Here is a 27,350-nt window from a genome sequence, read left to right as displayed (position 1 = left end):
ATCGAGAAGCGACCAAGCGACGTGTGACGTGTACCGCCCGGTCTTTTTGCCGGCTCGATAAGAAGGAGAGAGACAGAAAACAGTATATCTGTCCTCTTCTGCTATCCGAAGTCAGCCGAAGCGCCAAGCTCACACGTACGCGGTTTGCGCTCATCCCCTCCACTACGGTTGCGTGTTGCTAGCGTGGCCATTCTGGCATCACTGGCGCTAGGACGCGAGCGCAGCGGAAAGTGCAAGCGCGAAGCGATCGGCGTGAAGCGACGTGCAGCGCGAAGCGGATTCGACTTAATACGACTTTATTTACATGCGCATTAGCTTAGTATCGACGGTGACGTTATTTACACGCGAGTTGATCGCGACGCGGTTATCCCGGTCGGGCTTATTCCTAGCGGTTTATGATTACGGCGCGATTCGCAGGCGCGGACTTATAATTAACCGGACTTATTACTAGCAGACTTATAATTACGGCGCGCTTCGCAGGCGCGGACTTACAATTAACCGGACTTATTACTAGCAGGCTTATAATTACGGCGCGGTATCTTCATGCACTTATGACTACGGTTAGGCTAGGCGGCTGGGTATTGCCGGCAGGCTCGAGTGTCACGTCGAGCTCTGCCTGCAATGGAAACCGGAGAAACCCGGCGGGGCTGAGAAAACCTCAGCCCGGGCTGGTACGAGGAACCGGAGAAACCCAGTAGGGCCAAGAGGAACCTTGGCCCGTAATGTAGCGAGAACCAGAGAAACCCGGCAGAGCTAAGAAAGCCTTAGCCCCAAGAGGTAGTAGGTAGATCGGTGTCAGGAGCTGGGTGTCGGGACAGGATCTGGTCTCGATCAGAAATGCCAGAAACGGGTCCCGCGCAATTAATGGTACTCCTTTTTATTCAACTAAGCACTGTACTGATACCGCGTTTGCCACGCATGCGCGAAAAATCCCGGCCCGAACAACAACACTGGTTTCTGGCATCACTGGTCTCGATGCCTCGGCCGGCCGGGCTTATACACCCGGCCGGCGTCCCCACTATACGTTGTCGGTCCGCTGGTGGGAGTCGGTTCTTCGTGGGGCAAGCGAGATAGCACGAACGGCGCATGCGCGAGCGAGATAGCACGAACGGCGTACGTGCGAGCAAGATAGCACAAGCGGCGTGCGTGTGAGCGAGATAGCGTGCGTAGCGGACGGGCAAGTAGGATAGGTATAGCGGGATGAGCAAGCGAGGCATGCGTGGTTATATATATATATTTGAAACATATTTACACTATTTACATTATTATATATAGTGACAACCCTGTCGTTACACAGTAATAATTATACACAAAACAATTATTATGATATGATTATATTTAATTCTACGTGCAACAAAATTAAAATAATGCATTGATTTTTATGCGTCAGTATAATACGTGCGATTTCGAAATAAATACAATGGAAATACCTGGAATAGGATAAAAGTCATCAGAATACCGTAAAGTAAAATTAATTGAAATTCAATTAGTGGGGATCGCTGATAAGGCCATAAGCCAATGATAAGCAACAGAATTCGGGGACACTGTGATAGATGTTTTTTATGTTTCAACCATTTTTTTTCAGGAAAGCCTTTCTTGCCTTTTGGGACTTTTAACATTTTTATCATAAAGTATAAATCTTGACTTTCATTTTGAGCTATCGCTGTCTTCTGGAGCACGTCCCCATCGAAAGATATAACTTACGCAAAAGTATCAATAACGCTATTTTAGCAACTTTGACTAAGGTTTTCTCAAAAACTTGACGTGATACACCATTTTTATGGCCAGATTTGTAATAAGCGCTAAAAAATCTACCAGAAATGACTTGATAAAACTTAAAATAAAATAAAAGTTTCATTTTGTCGACCAGTGTTATCAGTCCATAAATTCTCAATTTTTCGTTAATCTGTTACATACAATAATTTAGCAGAAAAGAAACACAATTAATAATTATATATAATTGAAACAGCAACAATTACAGAAAACAATTATTATTCTCTATAATTATATTTAAGTATTACATGCGAGACAAAATTAAAATAATGCTTTGATTCTTATACATCAGCATAATACGCCCGATTCCGTAATAAAATACAACAGAGAAATACTGATGTACCTGAAATATGATAAAAGTCATCAGAGTGCCATACAATAAATATACTTGAAATTCAACTAGAGGCGATCGCTGATAGGGCCATAAGCCAATGATAAGCAACAGAATTCGGTTGATGTTAAAATGTTTAATCTCGAGGCAAATCATCTTTCTGTGACTGTCGACACAAGTTTGACAGAAAAGCAGTACACGAATATTCATTTATTCCCCTCTTGATTTATCGACCGCTAAATTTTCTTAATTCGATAAATAGAAAATTGTTAATAACGCATAGTAACTACTTTAAATTGTGTGGAAAATTGGACCATTACGTAATTGCATAATTTAAGAACTTTTCTTAGGTAAAAATTCATGAATAAACGATCAATTTTACATTAAAAGCAATTTAACAGAAGTTGTTTTTTTTGCAGAAAAGTATTCATGAGAAGACATTTTTATGCAACAATCGCGCAGCCGCAAACGCTACTTTTCGGTAACACATCTGTGTCATTCTATTGTATACATTGTTGGAAAGCACTCGTATATAAGTGTGCTGAATATCAGCACATGTCATCGTGTTTAAAGTGGTACTACCAAAGCATGTCTTTCTTCACTGTAAGTTATTTTAGTATATATTGTTTGTTTAAATTCTTCTGTTTTTTGATATTATATATTTGTTAATAACTTTTTTAACTTTCTTAATTTTCACTTACTAAAAGCTATCCCTATCATTATTAGTGTTAATTTTTAAACTTTTTATTTTGGATGACTTTTGATCCGCACTTCGTAACCAATAAGCACCATCAACTACAACATATTTTAATTTTACCCAAGTAGATTAAAGCCATTTATATTTAAAATGATGCGGTCCTTTAGAAAAAAGATATTTTTTAATTGATATTCTTATAAATTGCTTTTTTTGGACTTGTAATATTTTGGCAATGTATACAATACAATTAAGTAATATTAAAAATAAAATACATCTTTTAATTTTTGCTAACAAGAGATATTAATTGTAAAGACATTATCCTGCATTTTATATAATTTTTCTATAATTATATCACATTTGTTTTACACATTTACACTATCTTCAGTATTGTTATCGTTAGACTTTGTAATTATAACCCTTATACATTAAAATATAAAATGTAACAATAATTTATTTTTTATTAAACAGAGATTTTGTTTTTTCTATAAGGGTAATGATAATGCTATATCTGAACCTCGAGGACAATCGATACATGTCCGTCCGATCAATCGACTTAATACCATCTTTTAATTTTGCCGGGTAGAATAAAGGACGGTGAAGTATGATATAGAAGCGCTCGTCAGCTGTAATGAAGCATGTAACGTGTATTTTTTTGTTTTGTTTTCTTATTACTTATACGTTATTGTAGAATTTATAAAATATTGTGTATGTGTGATATACAATATTTGCATATATTTCTCACCGAAGCGGCACTTTGCATGGATCCTACAAATACTCCACCGAGAATCAGATTGAAACTCATAGTACCTCTTTGCAGCAGAAAGAGTATCATTTTTTGTATACGTATTGGAGCCGTGTACCAACAGACATTATATCTACGAAATAATAAATGGAAAAAAATTCTAATTAAATAAAATTCTTAAATAATTTTTTTTTCTTTTTATCACGCGCGCGCGCATACACACACACATATATATACATGCATATTGGTTTTTTTTGTTTTTTTTAAGCATATTAACTTTATCAAAAATCTGTAATTTTGACTTATGTTAATATAAGTAACTGCAAAACAAATACACTCGTATGTCACGTCCTGGTAATTCCGATTGATTCAGTGAAACAAGAAGTCTCAATTGTTTCGTTAAACTTTTTGCGGGACGTTTAAGTATCGGATTCTTCCTGCAGTTAAGGGGGAAAATCCCAGGAAAATTAACTGCTGCGAGCTTGGTCCTACACTGATGTGGATAAGGTTGAGAAATTATACCGACGTTAAAGGTATAAATTTAAACTCTTTATTTCGACAAAAATTAATCCAAATCTTCTTATTTTCTGTCTCCTAATACTCCTAATAATGACGCCTTTAATAATAGCGTAAGTGTAAGTGCAAATTAGCGTAAGTAAGTATAAGAGGGTAAGAGTGTAAGAGTGTCCGGTCTCTCGCAATGGATGTTTTCATCTTTATATATTTTTAAAATTAAAAAGTGAGGTCAATGTCAAATTTTGGAGTTTTAGGAATAAATTCTTTAAAGGTTACAAATTATTCTAAGAAAGAATCTTTTCTTTGACGCATTTCTTTGATAGTCTTTCAAAAGAAAGTTTTCTAATAATGCATATTAATTGATTCTCTGAATGCAATGTTTATTCAAGGTCGCGTTTTATGTATTAGTTAAATATATATATTTAACTAATATATTATATACATGTATATATATATGCATTATATAATTTATAATATTTTGAATCAGAAATATAGGTATGGATCACAATAAATGACCCTTTTTGAAAAATTTATAATAACGTTACTCATTTGTCATAATTAGATTGATCTCAATTTTTTTAGGCGTAATTTACATAATTCCTATATGATTTAGTATAGTAAATAGAGGCAGTCTGCTTAAAAGAACGCTTTTATATCTATCCTTGTTACATCTCTCCTGTTTTATGGCAGTTTTTGTATAAGTCTATTTTGCTCGCATAAACAACTCATACATTTTTTCTCTCAGATTCGCGCTTTATTATAGGTTACATATAAGTGTTGGATGTAAAAAATATTGAGAAAAAAAAATATTTGTGGGATTTAGAAGCTGCGGAACGTGACAAGTATATGAAATTGAAATTTTTCTTACACTGTAGCAAACACATATTCATTGTGATCCGTAATATCTTGTGCAGTATGATTGGATAAAAACAAGTACACGTAGAGGCTAATTAAAGTAAGTAGAGATAATATAAGTTGCTCAATGTTATCGGTAAATGACACAACCTGAAAATTATGAGACACATATTACGTGCTTATCATCGATTTTCTACACATGACACTGTACTATGCATATTATAAAATGTGAGTAGATTAAAATTATTTCGATATTTGTCTCTAGCAATGTGGGTTTGTTGACTAATTTTAATTTCACAAAGTGGCGCACTGTTCATGCAGGAATTTGTAGACAATATTTACCCGAAGAAGATTACAGCACAAACAAACCATGCCAGCCGCTATCAAGCAAAAAAACGATCCCTCAAAATTGGATATTAAAAAATTGCAAAGCCTTTAAATATGAGAAAGTTTATACAATATTATCATATGTATTAAATATTTGTTATTAATATAACAAAAATACTAACTTCATTGCGTTACAATGAATGTTTACAGCACGAATTATCTCCTTACAACTCTTTTGCTCATTTTTGAAACCACATTTTTGTAAAATATCAATTGCCTGCTTGATACGGTAACTGTAAAAAATTTTGTTATTATAACTATATAGTATGTTTGAGCATATTATTTAAATTATTATACGCACTTCTCTACTTTGTATACTTACCAGGCGATACTAAACATTGCACAAGTATGTTGAAAATATGTTATAAACATAGTTCCTGTCGCTATCAGTGCTATTGTGCCGATCAAACCCGCTGCATGTCTATGCAGCATAATTAAATAGGAATATTTTTCTTGATCAATAAAATATTCTGTCACTATATACGGCGAAGAATGTGAACAAGATTTGTTTGTGAAAAGCATAATGTGACGAATGTACGGCCATATATATATCAAAATAAAAATAAATTGACTGAATATGCCAAGAACTAAGAAAGATTTTAAAATAATCATATCAGTCAACAAATATATTATTACTTAATTTTTTAAATTATATTATAGAATTGAAATTTAATTATTTGAATGTAAAAATGTATTGGAATATAAAAAAAGAAGTTATCTTACATGTAAGTGCAATCGTAATACGTTTTGCTTTGCTTCCATACTTTTCTATGATAGCCATTTCATTTTTGTCTGTTATCTCATTACACACATTTTGAAGTTGCTGCAGCGAATTCCTTAACTACCATGTTAACAATATTGTATGCCATTTTTTTTTACAACATTCAAAAATTATTATAATTGGGCCTCCGTATTTTTTCTTGATCGTATTTGAGCTAGTTTGTCTACTTTATATTTTTCTTTAATCTCATATTATAATGAGTAAGAAATAGAAAGAGAATATATTAAGAAAAAATAAACTATACAGGGTAAGCCATTTTAATGTACCCACTGAAATATCTTAAAATCTATAAGTTTAAGACAAAAATGTTTTGGTCTCACAGTTCCTGTCGCTATCATTGCCAATATGCCTATGCAATTTGCTGCATGTCTATGCAGCGTAATTAAATAGGAATATTTTTCTTCATCAATGAAATATTCTGTCAGAATATGCACCGTAGAATGTAATCAAGATTTGTTTGTGAGAACCATAATGTGACGAATGTACGGCCAAATATATAGCAAAATAAAAATAAATTGATAGCATACGCCAAAAACTAAAAAAGATTTCAAAATAATCATTTAAATCAATAGATATATTATTATTTAATTTTTAAAATTATATTACAATTGAAATTTAATTATCTAAATGTAAAAAAATATTAAAATGTAAAATAAAAATCGAGAAACATTATCTTACATGTAAGTGTAATCGTAATACGTTTTGCTTTGCTTCCGTACTTTTTTATGATAGCGATTTCATTTTTGTTTGTTATCTCATTACAATTACACACATCTTGAAGTTGCTGCAGCGAACGTCTTAACTATCGTGTTAACAATATTGAATACCATTTTTTTTGCAACATTCGAAAATTATTATTATTGATCTTCCGTATTTTTTCTTGAATCGAATTTGAACTAGTTAGTCTACTTTATCTTTTTCTTTAGTTTTATATTATAATGAGTAAAGAATAGAAAGTGAAGGTTATGCTAAGAAAAAAATGAACGAATATATTGATCGAAAGTAACAAATACGGAAGCCGATATATACTGCATTCAAAAATATATTTATCAGTAATGTTTAATAGTTTTCATCCTTACAATATCGGCGTTAATCCAAAATGAATTATATTTGATCGCGGAACAAACATAAAAAAATGCCGAAGATAAAACTTTATAGATAATGTCCAGATTACATTCCGATGTTATAAATGTTGTTAACTGTAAATATTAATGTTATATACTATATTGAAACTTTGTTATTTGTTTATTAGTTTATAAATTCTTAATTTTTCGTTAATCTATTACATTAATTTAATAAAAGAAATATATAATTAATAATTATATGTAATTGTAAAAGCAATAATTATACAGAAAACAATTACTATGTTATATAATTATATTTAAGTCGTATATGCAATAAAATTAAAATAATTCATTGATTCTTATATGTCAGTATAGTATGTGCACATTCCTAATAAAATACAACAAAGAAATTCTGACGTACCTGAAATATAATAAAAGTCATCAGAATACCATAAAATAAAATTAATTGAAGTTTAACTACCGTTTTGCTTTGCTTCCGTACTTTTTTATGATAGCCATTTCATTTTTGTCTGTTATCTCATTACAATTACACACATCTTGAAGTTGCTGCAGCGAACGTCTTAACTATCGTGTTAACAATATTGAATACCATTTTTTTTGCAACATTCGAAAATTATTATTATTGATCTTCCGTATTTTTTCTTGAATCGAATTTGAACTAGTTAGTCTACTTTATCTTTTTCTTTAGTTTTATATTATAATGAGTAAAGAATAGAAAGTGAAGGTTATGCTAAGAAAAAAATGAACGAATATATTGATCGAAAGTAACAAATACGGAAGCCGATATATACTGCATTCAAAAATATATTTATCAGTAATGTTTAATAGTTTTCATCCTTACAATATCGGCGTTAATCCAAAATGAATTATATTTGATCGCGGAACAAACATAAAAAAATGCCGAAGATAAAACTTTATAGATAATGTCCAGATTACATTCCGATGTTATAAATGTTGTTAACTGTAAATATTAATGTTATATACTATATTGAAACTTTGTTATTTGTTTATTAGTTTATAAATTCTTAATTTTTCGTTAATCTATTACATTAATTTAATAAAAGAAATATATAATTAATAATTATATGTAATTGTAAAAGCAATAATTATACAGAAAACAATTACTATGTTATATAATTATATTTAAGTCGTATATGCAATAAAATTAAAATAATTCATTGATTCTTATATGTCAGTATAGTATGTGCACATTCCTAATAAAATACAACAAAGAAATTATGACGTACCTGAAATATAATAAAAGTCATCAGAATACCATAAAATAAAATTAATTGAAGTTTAACTACAGGCGATCGCTGATAGGGCCATAAGCCAATGATAAGCAACAGAATTCGGTTGATGTTAAAATGTTGAGTCTCGAGGCAGATCATCTCTCTATGACTGTCGACACAAATTTGACGGAAAAGCAGTACACGAATATTCACCCATTTCCCTTTTCGATTTTTCAATCGCTTAATGCACGACTTTTTTCTATAGTATAAATGTTATTTTCAGTAATTTTCTTAATTCGATAAATAGAAAATTGTGAATAACGCATAGTAACTACTTTAAATTGCGTAGAAAATTGGACAATTATGTAATTACATAATTTAAGAAATTTTCTTAGATGAAAATTCATGAATAAACGATCAATTTTACATTAAAAGCAATTTAATAGAAGTTATTTTCTCGCAGAAAAGTATCTTTATGAGAAGACATTTTTATGCCACAATCGCGCAGTCGCAAACGCTTCTTTTTGGTGACGCATCTGTTTCATTCCATTGTGTACACTGCTAAAAAGCACTCGTCTAAGTTGTGCTAAATATCAACACAAGTCAGCATGTTTAAATTGGTACTATCAAACATATTATTCTTCACTAAAAGTCATTTTACTATGTACTTGTTGTTTAAATTCTTATATTTGTTAATATTTTATATCTCCCAATAATTTTTTAATTATATTAGCTTTTACTATTTGCTACCAAAAATATTAAATTTAAGACTTTGTTTCCATTAATATATATTTTTTTAAATCATGTATATTTAAATGTATATAAAACACATTTGATGTATCAGTATGTATATCGCATTAGAAAAAAGATACGTTCTTACGGAAAGTGAATAAGTATAATTTGTTCTCACCCTGAGCCTATTGCTGTTATTATTGAACAATTATAATCGCTCTGCTAACACATTATTCACGGATAAAACCAGAAACAACAAGCATGTCGGACTGTTGGAAGTCTTATAGATGTCTGACCAACGAAGACTGCATACATTTAACGGTCAATCATAAAATGAATTTCGTCGCGATGCGTTTACCAATGCAAAAAAGAATTGATCCGCTTATCTTCTTCTTTTGATCAGCTAATTGAATTATGCTATAGTTTCATTATACTACCTTAAATTTTAATATAAATTGTTTAATTTAATATAAATATAACATAATATATCACCGTGTCACGTATCACCTTGAGATCGAATCACTTGGAAATTTACATTTTCCCTCGCAAAACAGTGTATAATCAAGCGATCAATTTCGACGCTGACGGAAATATAACACATGTTTACTTCTCATAGAGAAAAACTCTACGAACGAAAATTTCTCTTGATGACAAATTGCATATTTGATACTTTGCAGCGTTGTATTTTAACGCCCTATATCCTAGCTCGTGCAGTCGTAATTTATAGGTCAATCCTACAGAGAAATATACTGGTTGTTCCCTTTAAAATACGTATTAATTAGAAATTTATTGATAAATATAAAATTTTTATTGAAGAAACTATCGTGTTTCATGCACATTTGTACATCTTTCCAATATTTTTACATTTTTATTAATTAATTGAGCTTTTGTCTACAAAATAGTTAAAAAAAAGAAAGAAAGAGAAAGAAAGAAATGTGGTTTTTTTTCTAAATAGTTTATCATTAATATTATATTTATTTTCAAAGAACTCCGCACATTTTAAATATAAAAGTGGCTTCGGTCAAATTGGCAGAAATTGAAATATGTTGTAGTTTATATAATACTGCTCAAAAGTCTTCACGGATAAGGAATTTAAAAGTTAAAACTATAAATTATAGAATAGCTTAAAGTGAGTATATTATTGCAATCTTTAACAATTTTTCCTTATCTTACTATCATATCTTCTTAAACCGAATATTGTGAAGAATCACTTTATATCAACAAATTCGGGTAGTTTCATGTAAGAAAATGAAGATAACCTTGAAATATCCTCATGACTTTCATCCAAGATCAAACAAATGGTACTTATGTCCCTCTCGAAATCACAAACTTTTTGAAGGAACCATTTTTCGATTTTCAAAGCTTTAATTTTTGAGAAATATTATTACGTCATTTAAAATAAGTCACTTTATATACGTACAAAAAATATTTATACGTGTTTAGACTGTGTTGTAACATAAAGAAAACGAGAACTATAACATGGAGCAGGAAATATGGAAATCTCGTATTTTAATGGTTTTCAATGACATTCACTTTGTTATCTTGGCATGTATTGCTTTGATATTTGGACTCTATGTTCATGAAGACTTTTAATCAGCACTGTCTAAATTACAAATATTTCAATTTCAGCTAATTAGACCAAAGCCACTTTTACATTTAAAACGTGTGGTGTCCTTTAAGAATAATGAGTTTTAAATGATATTATTACACACTGCTCTCTTTTGGATTTGAAATAAGTATATAATATATATAATACAATTAAGTAATATTTTTAAAAAATATTAATAAAAAATATTTATTAATTGCGCTTTTATAAGGAAAGATACTAATTATAAAAACATGATCTTGCATTTTTTTAAATATTTCTATCTAAAATCATATCACATTTAATTTACATATTTATATTATATTAGATGTTGTTATCGTTAAATTTTATATCAAGCGACGTGGTAGCGTCGCGACGCCAAGTATATAAAAAGATGTCCCTCTCGAAATCACAAACTTTTTGAAGGAACCATTTTTCGATTTTCAAAGCTTTAATTTTTGAGAAATATTATTACGTTATTTAAAATAACCCACCCTGTATACGTACGAAAAATATTTTTACGTGGATAGACTGTGTTGTAACATAAAGAAAACGAGAACTATAACGTGGAGCAGAAAATGTGGAAATTACGTATTTTAATGGTTTCCATTGACACTCACTATACATTATCCTATCATATATTGTTTTGATATTTGGACTTTTTGCTCATGAAAACTTTTAATTAGCATCAACTAAACTACAATATATTTAAATTTCAACTAATTAGACCAAAATCACTTTTACATTTAAAACGTGCGGAATCTTTTAGGAATAATGAATTTTAAATGATATTATTACAAACTGCTCTCTTTTGGACGCCAAGTATATAAAAAGATTTCCTTCCGGCTTGTCAACAGTTTTGCCTACGTACAGGGGCCGCGGCGCTATCAAGTAGGTTATCCGGAGTTTTCTGATAAACTTTCGATTAAGAGGATCCTGACCATCATTTTTTTACCGACCGAACGCAATTTTTTGGTTTTACCAGTTTTTGTAATGGCTATACAGAATTACAAATGCTTTTACATGATTAAAGTACATACATCAATGTTCAGTGGGACAATCGACTTTATGCTAAAAACAAAAAAAAGTTAAAAAATTACAATCGCATGATTGTCCGAGTCGCCCGATCTGAAATAAAAATTTGCAAAAGATTATCAGAAATCATTATCAATATATTAATAAAAATATATGACTTATAATGCGACCCGGGCACGTCAAGTTTCTGTAGGTCACTTTAATCTGAATCCTTTTCGTTCCGCGCCTATTTGGTAAAGCTTATGATTAATTTCAAAACAAATCGATCAGTTTGGCACGGGACATTTCTAAATTTGAAATTAGTGCTCGATGTGATAAACATTATTGCAGTAAGGGTTAAGTAGTTATATGATTTACTATTTGTAATAAATATAATAGTGCTATTTTATATATTATACAAAATATTTATTTGGGAGGGACATAATAGTGTAATTTTTTAATAAAAATAAAATGCATTTTAATTTTCTCGAGAGAATCTATAATATTTCTATAAATTCAAGATTAATTTTATGACAAATACTATTTCAAATTACAAATCTTCACAAACTAAATTACTTCTAAGTACTTGGCTAATTAATTATTGATTTCATATTTAGTTTTTATTTTTTATTTTTTAGGGGTTTTTTTAAATCTCTATACATTAAAATATGTGACAATAATTTCTATCATTTAAAATAGAGATTCTTTTTCTACGAGAGTAATATGTATAATGCTATATCTGAACCTTTCACAGACAATCAGTACGTGTTCGTCCAATCGACTTAAAATTATTGAGAATTACTTTATCGTACTTTTAATCTTGCCGGGTAGAATAAAGAACAGTGAAATATGATATAGAAGTACTCATCAGCTGTAACAAAACGCATCTTTTTTGTTCTGTTCATTTGTTATACATTACTCAAAAAAAAAAGAAGATAAGGAATACTTATCATACCCTAAAAATTGAGCTATCTTCAAACCGCTGAAATTCGACGAAAAATCATCGTAGACAAAAAATTAAAAAAGCATTTTGAAGCTCGGAGTTTTAACTTTAACGCCCTATCGGTGGTTTTAAAAAATTGTTTGATCTTCTTTCTTCTATGCTTTAAAAAAGAACCCATTGTTTTGTTCCTTAAAATTATGTATTTTTGACATTCTGCAGCTCGATAAAAAAATTTTTCTTGAAAAATTCAACTCAAGTTCCATAAACTACAACATTTTGCCTACAAAATGCTTTTTTAAATTTTTCTATGATTTTTTTTGACCGAGTTACACGATTTTGGAATTAAACTTTTCTAGATATGAGAAAATACAAAAAATTTTTTAAATTATCGATATCATGTTACAGTTGAAACTTCAAGCTTCAAACTGCTTTTTTAATTTTTTGTCTACGATAATTTTTCGTCGAGTTCCAGCGGTTTGAAAATAGCCCAATTTTTAGGGTATGGAAAGTGTTCCCTATTTTGTTTTTGAGTAGTATATGTTATTGAAAAAATTGCGAGACATTGTGTATGTGCGATATATTTGCATATATGTCTCACCGAAGCGGCACTTTGCAAGGACGCTACAAATACCCCACCAAGAATCAGATGAAAACTTTTAGTACCCCTTTGCAGCAAAAAAAGTATCATTTTCTGTATACGTATTGGAGCCATATACCAACGGACGTTATATCTACGAAATAGTGATTTAAGAAAATTCAAATTAAATAAAATTTGTAAATAATTTTTGTTATTACATTACCACGCGCATACACATATACACACATATACATATTTGTTTCTTTTTTATTGCATATTAACTTTATCAGAAATCTCTAATTTTGGCTTATATTATAAATATTTACAAAACACAAATATACTCGTATACGAAGTTAAAATTTTCCTTACACTGTAGCAAACACATATTCATTGTGATCCGAAATTTCTTGTGCAGTATGATTGGATAGAAACAAGTACACGTAGAGGCCAGTTAAAGTGAATAGACATAATATAAGTTGCTCAATGTTATCGATAAATGACACAACCTGAAAATTATGAGACACATGTTACGTGCTTATCATCGACTTCCTACACATGACACTAATACTATGCATACTATAAAATGTAAGTAAATTAAAATCATTTTGATATTTGTTTCTATCTACGTGGGTTTGTTGACTAATTTTAATTTTACAAAGTGGTGCACTGCTTGTGCAGAAAATTGTAGACAATATTTACCCGAAGAAGATTACAGCACAAACAGACCATACCAGCCGCTATCAAGCAAAAGAACGATCCCTCAAAATTGGATATTAAAAGATTGCTAAGCCTTTAATTATGAAAAGGATTTTTAATTATGAAAAATTTAGATAATATTATCATGTGTATTAAATATTTGTTATTAATATAACAATAATTAAACGACGAACTTCATAGCTTTGCAATGAATGTTTACAGCACGAATTATTTCTTCACAACTCTTTTGCTCATTTCTGAAACCATCCTTTTGTAAAATACCAATTGCCTGCTTGATACGGTAACTGTAAATAATTTTGTCGCTGTAATTATATGCTTTATTTGAGCATATTATTTAAATTGTTATACGCACTTCTCTACTTTGTATACTTACCAGGCGATACTAAACATTGCACAAGTATGTTGAAGATATGTTATGAGCATAGTTCCTGTCGCTATTATTGCCAATGAGCCTATGCAACATGCTGCATGTCTATGCAGCGCGTAATACGTTTTGCTTTGCTTCCGTATTTTTCTATAATAGCGATTTCATTTTGGTCTGTTATCTCATTACACACATTTTGAAGTTGCTTCAGCAAACTTCTTAACTATTATATTAATAATATTATTGCATATTGTTTTTCTTTGCAACATTTGAAAATTAATATAATTGAGTCTCCGTATTTTTTCTTGATGAATTCAAACTAGTTTATATTTTTGTCTACTTTATATTTTTTTGTAGTCTTACATTATAATGATTATAGAATAAAAAGTAAACAATATGTTAAGAAAAAATGAACTATTGGGAGTAACTCGATCAAAAGTAACGAATACGAAGCTCGTATTGCATTCAACGATACATACGGAGTAGATGCAAAATCGTAGTAGAAGCGAGAACAAGGTGATTCCTCGTGCTAAAATAAGTCGAAATTGTAGAAATTTCTTTTTCGTGGCTTTCGTTTAACGAGGATTGGTTTTCGAAATAAACGATTTTGAAAATCTAACAAGTATACGTGCACTTGATTATGTCTCGATTAATGGATCTTACTATAGATTGCTATTTCTATTTGCGTTTATGTTTGTGAACACGACAATGTCATAGTTTGTTACAAAAATTCATGAATCTGTGATTAAAATAGCACAACTTCGCATTCAACAGAGAGGCCAACGGTTTCTTTCGTAAAATTAAAGTAAAAAATTAAAGGATTTATTGCCGATGTCCACAAACATAAACACAAACAGAAATAGCAGTCTAAGCAAGATCCGTTAGTCGACACATAGTCAAGTGCATATGTACTAATAAATTTTCAAAATTGTTTATTCTGAAAACGAAGCCTCGTAACAAAAAAAAAATAATCTATAATTTCAACTTATTTTAGCACGAGGAATCACCTTTTTCTCGCTTGTACTACAATTTCGCATCCACCTTGTATATCAATGATGCCTAATGATTTACATGCTTACAATATTGGCGTTAATCAAAAACGAATTGTATTTGATCATGAAAATTGTGTAAAAGAATGCCGAAGATAAAACTTTATAGATAAGATCCAAAGTACATTCCGATGTTATAAGTGTTGTTAACTGTAAATAATAATATTATATATATACATATAATATATATTCATTATATTTAATATCATTGGCAAAGCTACATTATTCGATTACACTGTTCAACACCAAATTTGCCTAAAGTTCTATCAAGTTATTTCTGGTAGATTTTTTAGCGCTAATTACGAATCTGGCCGTAAAAATGGCGTATCACGTCAAGTTTTTGAGAAAAATATCAGAAGTCTCAGGCAAGAAAGGTTTTACTGAAAAAAAGTGGTCGAAACACGAGAAACATTATTTATCCCAGTCATTCGTCTCCAATTGTCCGTTATTAAAATATTAGTGCCAAAAACTACTCTAATTTTGATTTTAAGTGATAGCAACCACACATAACTTATACATATCTACTTCCATAATTTTAATAATTTTACAAAAATTTTATTCGCCATTTTGGATCCTCCATTTTTAATTTTGAAATTTCAATATGTAATTTGTGATGAGTGACCAGGCAATCATATACATATCGACTTCCATGATTGAAATGATTTTTTAAAAAGTTTTAGCGACGGACAATTGGAAAGATATATTACTGGGGGACACTGTGATAGATGTTTTTTATGTTTCAACCATTTTTTTTCAGGAAAGCCTTTCTTGCCTTTTGGGACTTTTAACATTTTTATCATAAAGTATAAATCTTGACTTTCATTTTGAGCTATCGCTGTCTTCTGGAGCACGTCCCCATCGAAAGATATAACTTACGCAAAAGTATCAATAACGCTATTTTAGCAACTTTGACTAAGGTTTTCTCAAAAACTTGACGTGATACACCATTTTTATGGCCAGATTTGTAATAAGCGCTAAAAAATCTACCAGAAATAACTTGATAAAACTTAAAATAAAATAAAAGTTTCATTTTGTCGACCAGTGTTATCAGTCCATAAATTCTCAATTTTTCGTTAATCTGTTACATACAATAATTTAGCAGAAAAGAAACACAATTAATAATTATATATAATTGAAACAGCAACAATTACAGAAAACAATTATTATTCTCTATAATTATATTTAAGTATTACATGCGAGACAAAATTAAAATAATGCTTTGATTCTTATACATCAGCATAATACGCCCGATTCCGTAATAAAATACAACAGAGAAATACTGATGTACCTGAAATATGATAAAAGTCATCAGAGTGCCATACAATAAATATACTTGAAATTCAACTAGAGGCGATCGCTGATAGGGCCATAAGCCAATGATAAGCAACAGAATTCGGTTGATGTTAAAATGTTGAGTCTCGAGGCAGATCATCTCTCTATGACTGTCGACACAAATTTGACGGAAAAGCAGTACACGAATATTCACCCATTTCCCCTTTTCGATTTTTCAATCGCTTAATGCACGACTTTTTTCTATAGTATAAATGTTATCTTCAGTAATCTTCTTAATTCGATTAAAAAAAATTGTGAATAATGTATAGTAACTACTTTAAATTGCGTAGAAAATTAGGCAATTATGTAATTATATAATTTAAGAAATTTTCTTAGGTGAAAATTCATGAATAAACGATCGATTTGACATTGAGAGCAATTTAACAGAAGTTATTTTCTCACAGAAAAGAATTTATATATATAAAGCACACATTAGATGTATCAGTATTATGTATATTGCATTAGAAAAAAAGGTATATTCTTACGAAAAGTGAATAATTATTTATTATCATCGCATTTTTATTAATTTGAGTAACGATCGATTTGACATTGAGAGCAATTTAACAGAAGTTATTTTCTCACAGAAAAGAATTCATAAGAAGACATTCTTATGCGATAGTCGCGCAGTCGCAATCACTACTTTTCGGTAACGCATCTGTTTCATTCTATTGCGTACACTGCTGAAAAGCACTTGTCTATTGTGCTAAATATCAACATATGTCAGCGTGTTTAAATTGGTACTACCAAACATGTTGCTACCAAAAGTCAGTTTACTGTGTACTTGTTATTTAAATTCTTATATTCGTTGATGTTTTATAATATATTTTTTAATAATTTTCTTATTGTTCTAGCTTTTGCCACACACTTTTGCTATCAAAAATATTAAATTTAAAACTTTGTTTTACATATATCCATATAATATGATATATCGAATCTGCATTAGATCGATTTTGTATAATATAGTTCATCGATATTGGTATGTTATTGTGTCGTGGAATAAAGAAAAATGTGAAGTATAAAACTGTCGCGCTGACCATTCTCAATAACAGATATTTTCTTTAAATGTTTGAAATATATTTTGTATTAAGTCAATTTTGATAAAATTTTTACCGTGGCAAATTTTTTTAAGAATCTTATAAACAATCCACCAATAACTATTAGATGTTCAAAAATTTTAGTTTCTTTTTGTAAACAAGAATAGTATCAGTTTTTGTATATGTGAAAAAGCCCCTCCCTCATCCACGCATTCAATTTAGTACACGAATCTGTTAAGAATACGTTTTATAAAATGTACATGATGTCCGAAAACTACATATATTATATAATTCGTGAATATTCTTTTGATATGGTAATCATAATGTCCTAAACTAAATATCCTATATAATGTTTTTTTTCGAATTTCGTAACGAAAAATATGCACGATTTTCACTGCTAGTGCATTCAATACGATGTATCTGTTTATATTCTTTGCAAGTTATTATTCATGATAATCATAGCGTAGTCTTGTACTTTTACTTAGAGTGTAGCAATTCTACAGTGAATTAACATATACTATAATCTGAAATAAAACTGTAGGACAGTGTAGGAGTTGTAAAGAGTTTTTCTGATAATTACAAACTTGTCGATTATTTGATAACACATAGAGTTCTCCATATTTCTGCATATTGTTCTAAATGTAACAACATATAATACAGTTTAATCACAATACATTGTTATTTCGTTGCTATAATTTTCAGTATGTTTGCAACAATCATAAAGAAGTTGTTTGAAAAAATGCGATATTAAATCGAGTGCTTTTCATCATACATGGTTCTCACAAAGCCGTTTGAATTTGACCAATCGATATGTCGATTCGCATGTTTTCTTACAATTAGGCGTCACGTCAGAATTTCCTTGAATGCAAACTTGAACTTTCTGCACATAGTGTTGTTGATTACTCGAGTTCCTATTATGAGGTAACTTATTAATATTTCTTTCTTTATTTTAATTATTATTATACATTCGTGTTAGTGCTTTTATATAATTTTTTTTTTGATAGTTAAGCAATCAGCGGGTAAAATCGATTTCGGAAATGATTGAAGATGAAAGGGAAATTGTCGAAATTGGTGAAGTGAAAATAGAAAAAAGAAAAAATAACAGAACGATTCGTAGAAGAGCAATGGATATTTGGTGGAACTGAAAGAACAATCAATCGATTGTTCATTGAATCCGTAAATAACCCGTAAATTGCTCTATTGACATGTTATTCACTATCATAACAAAATAGATAAAACCCGACAATAATCATGTCGAACTGGTGGAAGTCTCATAAATATCTGATCAACGCAGGGTACGTACATTTAACGGTCAATCATAAAATGAATTTCGTCGCAATGCCTTTACTAATGCAAAATAAATTGATTTGCTTATTTCCTTTTTTTCGATCGACCAACTGCATTATACTATAGCTTTATTTTGCTACCTTAAATTTTAATACAAATTGTTTAATTTAATATAAATACAGCATAATATGTAATATCACCGTGAGATCGAAACACTTGGAAATTTACACTTTCCCTCGCAAAAGAATGTATAATCAAGCGGTCAATTTCAACGCCGACGGAAATATAACACATGTTTACTTCCCATAGAGAAAAACTTTACGAACGAAAATTTATCTTGATGACAAATGCGTATTTGATACTTTGCAGAGTTCTATTTTAACACCCTATATTATTCGTGCAGTCGTAATTTACGGTCAATCCTACAGAGAAATATACTGGTTGTTCCATTTAAAACTCGTATTAATTAGAAATTTATTGATAAATATAAAATTTGTATTGAAGAGACTATCGTGTTTCATGCACATTTGTACATCTTTCCAATATTTTTACATAATTATTAATTAATTAAGCTTTTGTCTACAAAATAGTTAAGAAAGACAAAAAAGAGAGAGATAGAAATGTGATTTTTTTCTAAATAGTTTATCATTAATATTATCTTCAGTTTCAAAGAACTTCGCACATTTTAAATGTAAAAGTGGCTTCGGTCAAATTGACAGAAATAAAAATATGTTGTAGTTTAGATGATATTGCTCAAAAGTTTTCATGGAGAATTTAAAAATTAAAATTATAAATTATAGGATGGCTTAAACTGAGTATCATTGCAAACTTTTAAAAATTTTTGGACATCCTATTGTCATAATTTCTTAAGCCAAATATTGTGAAGAGTCACTTTATATAAACAAATTCGGGTAGTTTCATGTAAGAAAATGAAGATAACTTTGAAATAATCTCATGACTTTCATCCAAGATCAAACAAATGGTACTTATGTCCCTCTCGAAATCACAAACTTTTTGAAGGAACCATTTTTCGATTTTCAAAGCTTTAATTTTTGAGAAATATTATTACGTCATTTAAAATAAGTCACTTTATATACGTACAAAAAATATTTATACGTGTTTAGACTGTGTTGTAACATAAAGAAAACGAGAACTATAACATGGAGCAGGAAATATGGAAATCTCGTATTTTAATGGTTTTCAATGACATTCACTTTGTTATCTTGGCATGTATTGCTTTGATATTTGGACTCTATGTTCATGAAGACTTTTAATCAGCACTGTCTAAATTACAAATATTTCAATTTCAGCTAATTAGACCAAAGCCACTTTTACATTTAAAACGTGTGGTGTCCTTTAAGAATAATGAGTTTTAAATGATATTATTACACACTGCTCTCTTTTGGATTTGAAATAAGTATACAATATATACAATACAATTAAATAATATTAAAAAGAAATATTAATAAAAGATATTTATTAATTGCATTTTTGTGAGGAAAGATACTAATTATAAAAACATGATTTTGCATTTTTTTAATATTTCCATCTAAAATTATATTACATTTAATTTACACATTTATATTATATTCAATGTTGTTATCGTTAAATTTTATATTTAAATATCTATACATTAAAATATGTGAAAATAATTTCTTTGATTAAAAATAGAGATTCTTTTTCTACGAGAATAATATGTATAATGCTATATCTGAACCTTTCACGGACAATCAGTACGTGTTCATTGGACTTAAAATAATTGAGAATTACTTTGGTATGATGGTACTTTTAATCTTGCCGGGTAGAATAAAGAACAGTGAAGTATGATATAGAAGTACTCGTCAGCTGTAACAAAACGTATCTTGTTTGTTCTGTTCACTTGTTATACATTACTTAAAAAAAAAAAAATAGGGAACACTTTCCAGACCCTAAAAATTGGGTTATTTTCAAACCGCTGAAACACGACGAAAAATCATCGTAGACAAAAAATTAAAAAAGCGTTCTAAAGCTCGGAGTTTCAACTTTAACGCCCTATCGGTGGTTTTAAAAAATTGTTTGATCTTCTTTCTTCTATGCTTTAAAAAAGAACCCATTGTTTTGTTCCTTAAAATTATGTATTTTTGACATTCTGCAGCTCGATAAAAAAATTTTTCTTGAAAAATTCAACTCAAGTTCCATAAACTACAACATTTTGCCTACAAAATGCTTTTTTAAATTTTTCTATGATTTTTTTTGACCGAGTTACACGATTTTAGAACTAAACCTGTATTTTCTAGAAATGGGAAAAAACAAAAATTTTTTTGAACTATCGATATCACGTTACGGTTGAAAATTCAAACTTCAAAATGCTTTTTCGCAATTTTTTGTCTACGATGATTTTTCGTCGAGTTTTAGCGGTTTGAAAGTAGCCCAATTTTTAGAGTATGCAGAGTGTTCCCTATTTTTTTAGTAGTATATATTATTGAAAAAATTGCGAGACATTGTGTATGTGCGATATATTTGCATATATGTCTCACCGAAGCGGCACTTTGCAAGGACGCTACAAATACTCCACCAAGAATCAGATGGAAACTTTTATTACCCCTTTGCAGCAGAAAAAGTATCATTTTCTGTATACGTATTGGAGCCATGTACCAACGGACATTATATCTACGAAATAATGAACAAAGAAAATTCTAATTAAATAAAATTTGTAAATAATTTTTGTTAATACATGCACCATGCGCATACTCATATATACACATGCATATTTGTTTCTTTTTTAATGCGTATTAATTTTATCAGAAATCTCTAATTTTGGCTTATATTATAAATATCTACAAAACACAAATATACTCGTAAGTATATGAAGTTAAAATTTTCCTTACATTGTTACAAACACATATTCATTGTGATCTGTAATTTTTTGTGCAGTATAATTGGATAGAAACAAGTACAAATAGAGAATAATTAAAATATTTAGAGATAGTATAAGTTGCCCAATGTTATCGGTATATGACACGACCTGAAAATTATGAGACACATGTTACATGCTTATCATCAATTTTCTACACATGACATTGTACTATGCATATTATAAAATGTCAGTAGATTAAAATCATTTCTATATTTTTCTCTATCTATGCGGGTTTGTTGACTAATTTTAATTTTACAAAGTGGCACACTGTCCGTGCAAGAATTTGTACTTGAAATTTACCCGAAGAAGATTACAGCACAAACAAACCATACCAGCCGCTATCAAGCAAAAGAACGATCCCTCAAAATTGGATATTAAAAAATTGCTAAGCCTTTAAACATGAAAAAGTTTATACTATATTATCATGTGTATTCAATACTTGTTATTAATATAACAAAAATACTAACTTTATAGCGTTACAATGAATGTTTACAGCACGAATTATCTGCTTACAACTGTTTTCCTCATTTTTAAAACTAGTCTTTTGTGAAATACCAATTGCCTGCTCGATACGGTAGCTGTAAATAATTTTGTCGCTATAATATATATATTGTATGATTTGTATAAAAATATTATTTAAATTGTTGTATCCACCTCTGTTCTTTTTACTTACCAGGCGATATTAAACATTGCACAAGTATGTTGAAGATATGTTATGAGCATAGTTCCTGTCGCTACCATTGCCAATGAGCCTATGCAACATGCTGCGTGTCTATGCAGCATAATTAAATAGGAATATTTTTCTTGATCAATAAAATATTCTGTCATAATATGCACCGAAGCATGTGATCGAGATTTGTTTGTGAGAACCATAATGTGATGAATGTACGGCCAAATATATAGCAAAATAAAAATAAATTGATAGCATACGCCAAGTACTAAGAAAGATTTCAAAATAATTATATAAATCAATAGATATATTATTCCGTAATTTTTGAAGTTTTTTTACATTCACAATTTATTTTTTTGAATATGAAAAGATATTGGAACATAAAATAAAAATCGAGAAATATTATCTTACATATTAATGCAATCGTAATACGTTTCGCTTTGCGTCCATACTTTTCTATGATAGCGATTTCATTTTTGTCTGTTATCTCATTACACACATCTTGAAGTTGCTTCAGCGAACTTTTTAACTATCATGTTAACAATATTATTGTATGTTGTTTTTCTTTGCAATATTTGAAAATTATTATAATTGAGCTTCCGTGTTCTTTCTTGATTGGATTCACACTAGTTTGTCTACTTTATGTTTTTCTGTAGTCTTACATTATAATGATTATAGAATAAAAAGTGAACATGTTGAAAAAAATAAACTATATTGATCAAGAATAACGAATACGAAAACCGGCCTATATTGCATTCAAAAATACATTTATCAGTGATGTTTAATAATTTATATGCTTACAATATCGGCGTTAATCCAAAATGAATTGTATTTAATCGCCAAACAAATGAAAAAGAATGCAGAAGATAAAACTGTATAGATAAGATTCAGAGTGCATTCCGATGTTGTAAATGATGTTAACTGTAAATAATAATATTATATAATGTAATATCATTGGCAAAATTACATTATTCGATCAGTTCATAAACTCTCAATTTTTCGTTAATCTATTATATACAATAATTTAGCAAAAAAGATACACAATTAATAATTTTATATAATTTAAACAACAATAATTAGAAAAAACAATGGGTATACTTCCGAAAACGATAAACCTCCGATTGCGCTGAAATTTTAACCAAAGCTTGTCCTTGACTTGAGTATAAAACACCTTGAGGGTTTTTTGCCGACAAGGCCCCGTTTGCCCCCTATGCCCTCTCGAAGTTCCAAACATTTTTACTGTATATTTCCAAAAATATTGATTTTAGAGAAAAAAGTTTCAAACAAAAAATAAAGTTCTTAAAAAACAGAACAAAAAAGGTTCTGCACATTTTTTACGTAAACCCATTATTTTGGATGTTATGTAATAAAATAATAATTTTAACGTTCTCGTGTAAAAATATATTGTATTAATGTAAAGAAAATATAGATATACATATGCGTTTTTTATATAAACTTTGAGGAAACTTGAAAAAACTTTACAAGTTTTCACGCTAAGCGAGGTTTAATCCATACCAATGTGTCTAGTTCTTTAGTAGTGGAGCCCCCCCGTAGGGGGGCGGAACCCACTGTTTCCACGCATACATTTTTCCACGCGAAGCGAGGTATCACATGGGTTTACAAGAAGAAATTGATTTGGGAATATACAACTGAAGGAAATTTATTAATATATTTCTCTATGAATCAGGTCCGATACATTGTATTAACATGATAGCGTTAAAATTATTATTTTATCAGGTAACTTCTAAAATAATAGGTTTATGTAAAAAATGTATATAACCTTTTTTGTAGAGTTTTTTAAGGGCTTCATTTTTCGTCTAAAACTTTTTTTTGTAAAATTAATATTTTCCGTGATATACAGTAAAAATGTTTGAAACTTTGAGGGGGCATAGGGGGCAAACGGGGCTTCGTCGGCAAAAACCCCTCAAGGTGCTTTATACTCATGTCAAGGACAAGCTTTGGTTAAAATTTCAGCGCAATCGGAGGTTTATCGTTTTTGGAAGTTTATCTAAAACAATTATTATGCAATATAATTATATTTGAGTCTTACATACGAGACAAAATTTAAATAATGCATTAATTCTTATACGTCAGTATAATATGCTCGATTCCGTAATAAAATACAACATAGAAATGCTGACGTACCTGAAATACGATAAAAGTCATCAGAGTACCGTAAAGTATAATTAATTGAAATTCAACTAGTGGCGATCGCTGATAAGGCCACAAGCCAATGATAAGCAACAGAATTCGGTTGATGTTAAAATGTTGAGTCACGAGACAGATCATCTCTCTGTGACTGTCGACACAAGTTTGACGGAAAAGCAATACTCGAATATTCATTTATCCTTTCTCGATTTATCGACGCTTCATACACGACTTTTTTCTCATAGTATAAATTTTATCATCAGTAATCTTCTTAATTCGATAAATAAGAAATAGTCAATATTGCATGTAGTGACTAGTTTAAATTGCGTGGAAAATTAGGCAATTACGTAATTATATAATTTAAGACATTTTCTTAGGTGAAAATTCATGAATAAACGATCGATTTGACATTGAAAGCAATTTGACAGAAGTTCTTTTCTCACAAAAATGTATTCATAAGATGACATTATTACACAATAGTCGCGCAGTCGCAGTCGCTACTTTTCGATGACGCATATGTTTCATTCTATTGTACACAGGGCTGAGAAACACTCGTCTAAGTTGTGCTCAATATCAACATATGTCAGCATTTAAATTGGTAAACTATTTGTGGAAACTATCAAAACATATTCTACACTAAAAGTACATTTCATAATGTAATTTTTGTTTAAATTCTTGTATTTGTCGATATTTTATATTTTCTAACTTTCTCTTAATATATTCTAGCTTTTGCCACACATATTTGCTATCAAAAATATTAAATATAAAACTTTGTTTCCATTAATATATATTTTTGTGTATTTTTAAATATACAGGGTGTTAAATTTCAAACGTAACAGGTAGAATATCTCGTAAACAATGCATTTTAGAAAAAAATGATTTAGACAAAAGTTGTATGGTTTCGAGGGGGCCATAAGATGATATCATTGGTTTGACCTTGAATAATTGCTTGAAGGTCACGTGAAGGTCACCTTTAATTTTTTAAATGGAACTGTCTACTTTTTATTGCATATTCTTGTAACTTATCTCGAGAGCTTTTCAAAACACTATGATAAAGTATTTTTTCATTAAGTATTTTTGATTTCTTTTACATTTTAATCTGACATATTTTGATATAAAAAATAAAATATCTCGTAAAATATTTAGTTTTCGATAATCTTACCGTAATACTTTTATGTACAGAATAATGAGACAAATCAATTAGTGTAAGAAAAAAACAAATAATTGTTTAAAAAAGTACATTGTAAATAATTACATACTTTTTCATAGCGTGCAGAGGCGTCGATGGATAATGACGCGGCGCGTATTCCCAAATGTTGTAGGATTGTGTCCGGAAATCGAGAAATCCCGACCGGAACGGAGAACTCTCCGTTCCTATTTCGTGCATGGATCTAGAGGACGGCCGGCGGTGCCGAGAAGACTTGGCGGGGAACCGAACTCGCTGTCCCACGGTCCGGCTGGTCGGAGCGGTCGAATGGTAGACCGTGTGCTCGAGTACTCTCGAGAAAAGCGGCAAATACTCCGCTCGTTCGGTGCGGCCAGGCTGGAAAAATTCACAGTCGGAGCGGATGTCGAGAATGCTCGGCGGAGGCTGCGAACTCGTCAACTTCCCTTTTCCGTTTGTTTTGCGATTTCGAGGATCGGTTTCTTGGAATATCTCGTGCGTACGGCTCGAGCGGATTCTGATACCAATCTGGTATCGAGTTCTAATTCGGCGGTCTTTTTACACCGCCTAATTAAAGTATTCGCGTAGTTCTTGATGGTGGGGGAAACTACGCGACGTTTCGGCGACGGATGTTTGGCGTCATTCAGGAGAGCTCGGCGCCGCTTGGTTTCGGCGCGGACCGTAACAGCAGCTGTACAGCCGTTTAATTAGATGCGATTAAAAAGGGCGCTAAGCGCTTCTGCCCTTGTGTTCGCCGGGCGGCAGATTTCCGATTGGTCAACTGCCGGGCATCGTAACGATGGGGGGATGCAACGTGACATGGTCCCTATATATATATATATATATAGGTCGACGCTGATTGGGCATACTTAATCAATAATAACTCCTTTATTAAGCGTTATAAAAGAAAATGGTTCAGGACTTTTCGACTCAGTTCGACCCAATCTATCTCTACCTTTGTTTGGCCATTTACTTGTCGGACACCCTGTATATACATATATATAGGGTCCGTAAAGTCCTGAACCATTTTTTTTATAACGCTTAATAAAGGAGTTATTATTTAGTAAAGTCTGGCCAATCAGCGCCGATCTTTAGCCGGTCACACGTCCGTGAGCTGCGCGTCTGGTAGTGTGCGTGAGCGCTCCGCCACTATGGCGCCGGCGGCGCGGTGGCGTTTTTCCTTCGCGCATGCCGCTAACATGTAATATTTTTACGTATCGTAATAATAGACATAATTTTTTCTTATACTAAAAATCATATTCATATAAAATATAAAATAACTCAAAAAGTACTTAATAAAAAAATACTTTATAATAGTGTTTTGAAAATATCTCAAGAAGGACTATAAAAATATGCAATAAAAAATAAGGATTCCATTAAAAAAAAATAAAGTTGATCTTGCAATAACTTTGAAAACCGTTACCTACAAACATTCCTA

At 30.5% G+C, this 27,350-nt stretch overlaps 2 protein-coding genes and 1 pseudogene across 2 annotated transcripts; all 3 read right to left on the bottom strand.

Annotated features, from left to right (window-relative positions):
* Nucleotides 1-3,042: 3,042 nt before the first annotated feature.
* LOC115233595 lies at nt 3,043-6,355 on the bottom strand. Its single transcript, XM_029804105.1, has 6 exons — nt 5,624-6,355; nt 5,424-5,534; nt 5,257-5,347; nt 4,928-5,064; nt 3,544-3,676; nt 3,043-3,424 (listed from the first exon to the last, which is right to left on the bottom strand). The coding sequence occupies exons 1-6, from the start codon at nt 5,911-5,913 to the stop codon at nt 3,368-3,370; spliced, it is 819 nt and encodes a 272-aa protein (XP_029659965.1). The 5' UTR covers nt 5,914-6,355; the 3' UTR covers nt 3,043-3,367.
* Nucleotides 6,356-12,250: 5,895 nt separating this feature from the next.
* LOC115233588 lies at nt 12,251-16,862 on the bottom strand (annotated as a pseudogene).
* A 3,820-nt stretch (nt 16,863-20,682) lies between these two features.
* Nucleotides 20,683-24,994, bottom strand: LOC115233578. The gene is made up of 9 exons (XM_029804082.1): nt 24,745-24,994; nt 23,401-23,520; nt 23,011-23,128; nt 22,603-22,867; nt 22,397-22,507; nt 22,230-22,320; nt 21,901-22,037; nt 21,550-21,682; nt 20,683-20,878 (listed from the first exon to the last, which is right to left on the bottom strand). The coding sequence occupies exons 1-9, from the start codon at nt 24,940-24,942 to the stop codon at nt 20,822-20,824; spliced, it is 1,230 nt and encodes a 409-aa protein (XP_029659942.1). The 5' UTR covers nt 24,943-24,994; the 3' UTR covers nt 20,683-20,821.
* Nucleotides 24,995-27,350: the final 2,356 nt, after the last annotated feature.

This window comes from Formica exsecta, unplaced genomic scaffold (genome assembly GCF_003651465.1).
Source record: "Formica exsecta isolate Colony F162 unplaced genomic scaffold, ASM365146v1 scaffold1050, whole genome shotgun sequence".
Taxonomy (NCBI): Eukaryota; Metazoa; Arthropoda; class Insecta; order Hymenoptera; family Formicidae; genus Formica; species Formica exsecta.
This window is presented reverse-complemented; position numbering and strand designations above follow the sequence as displayed.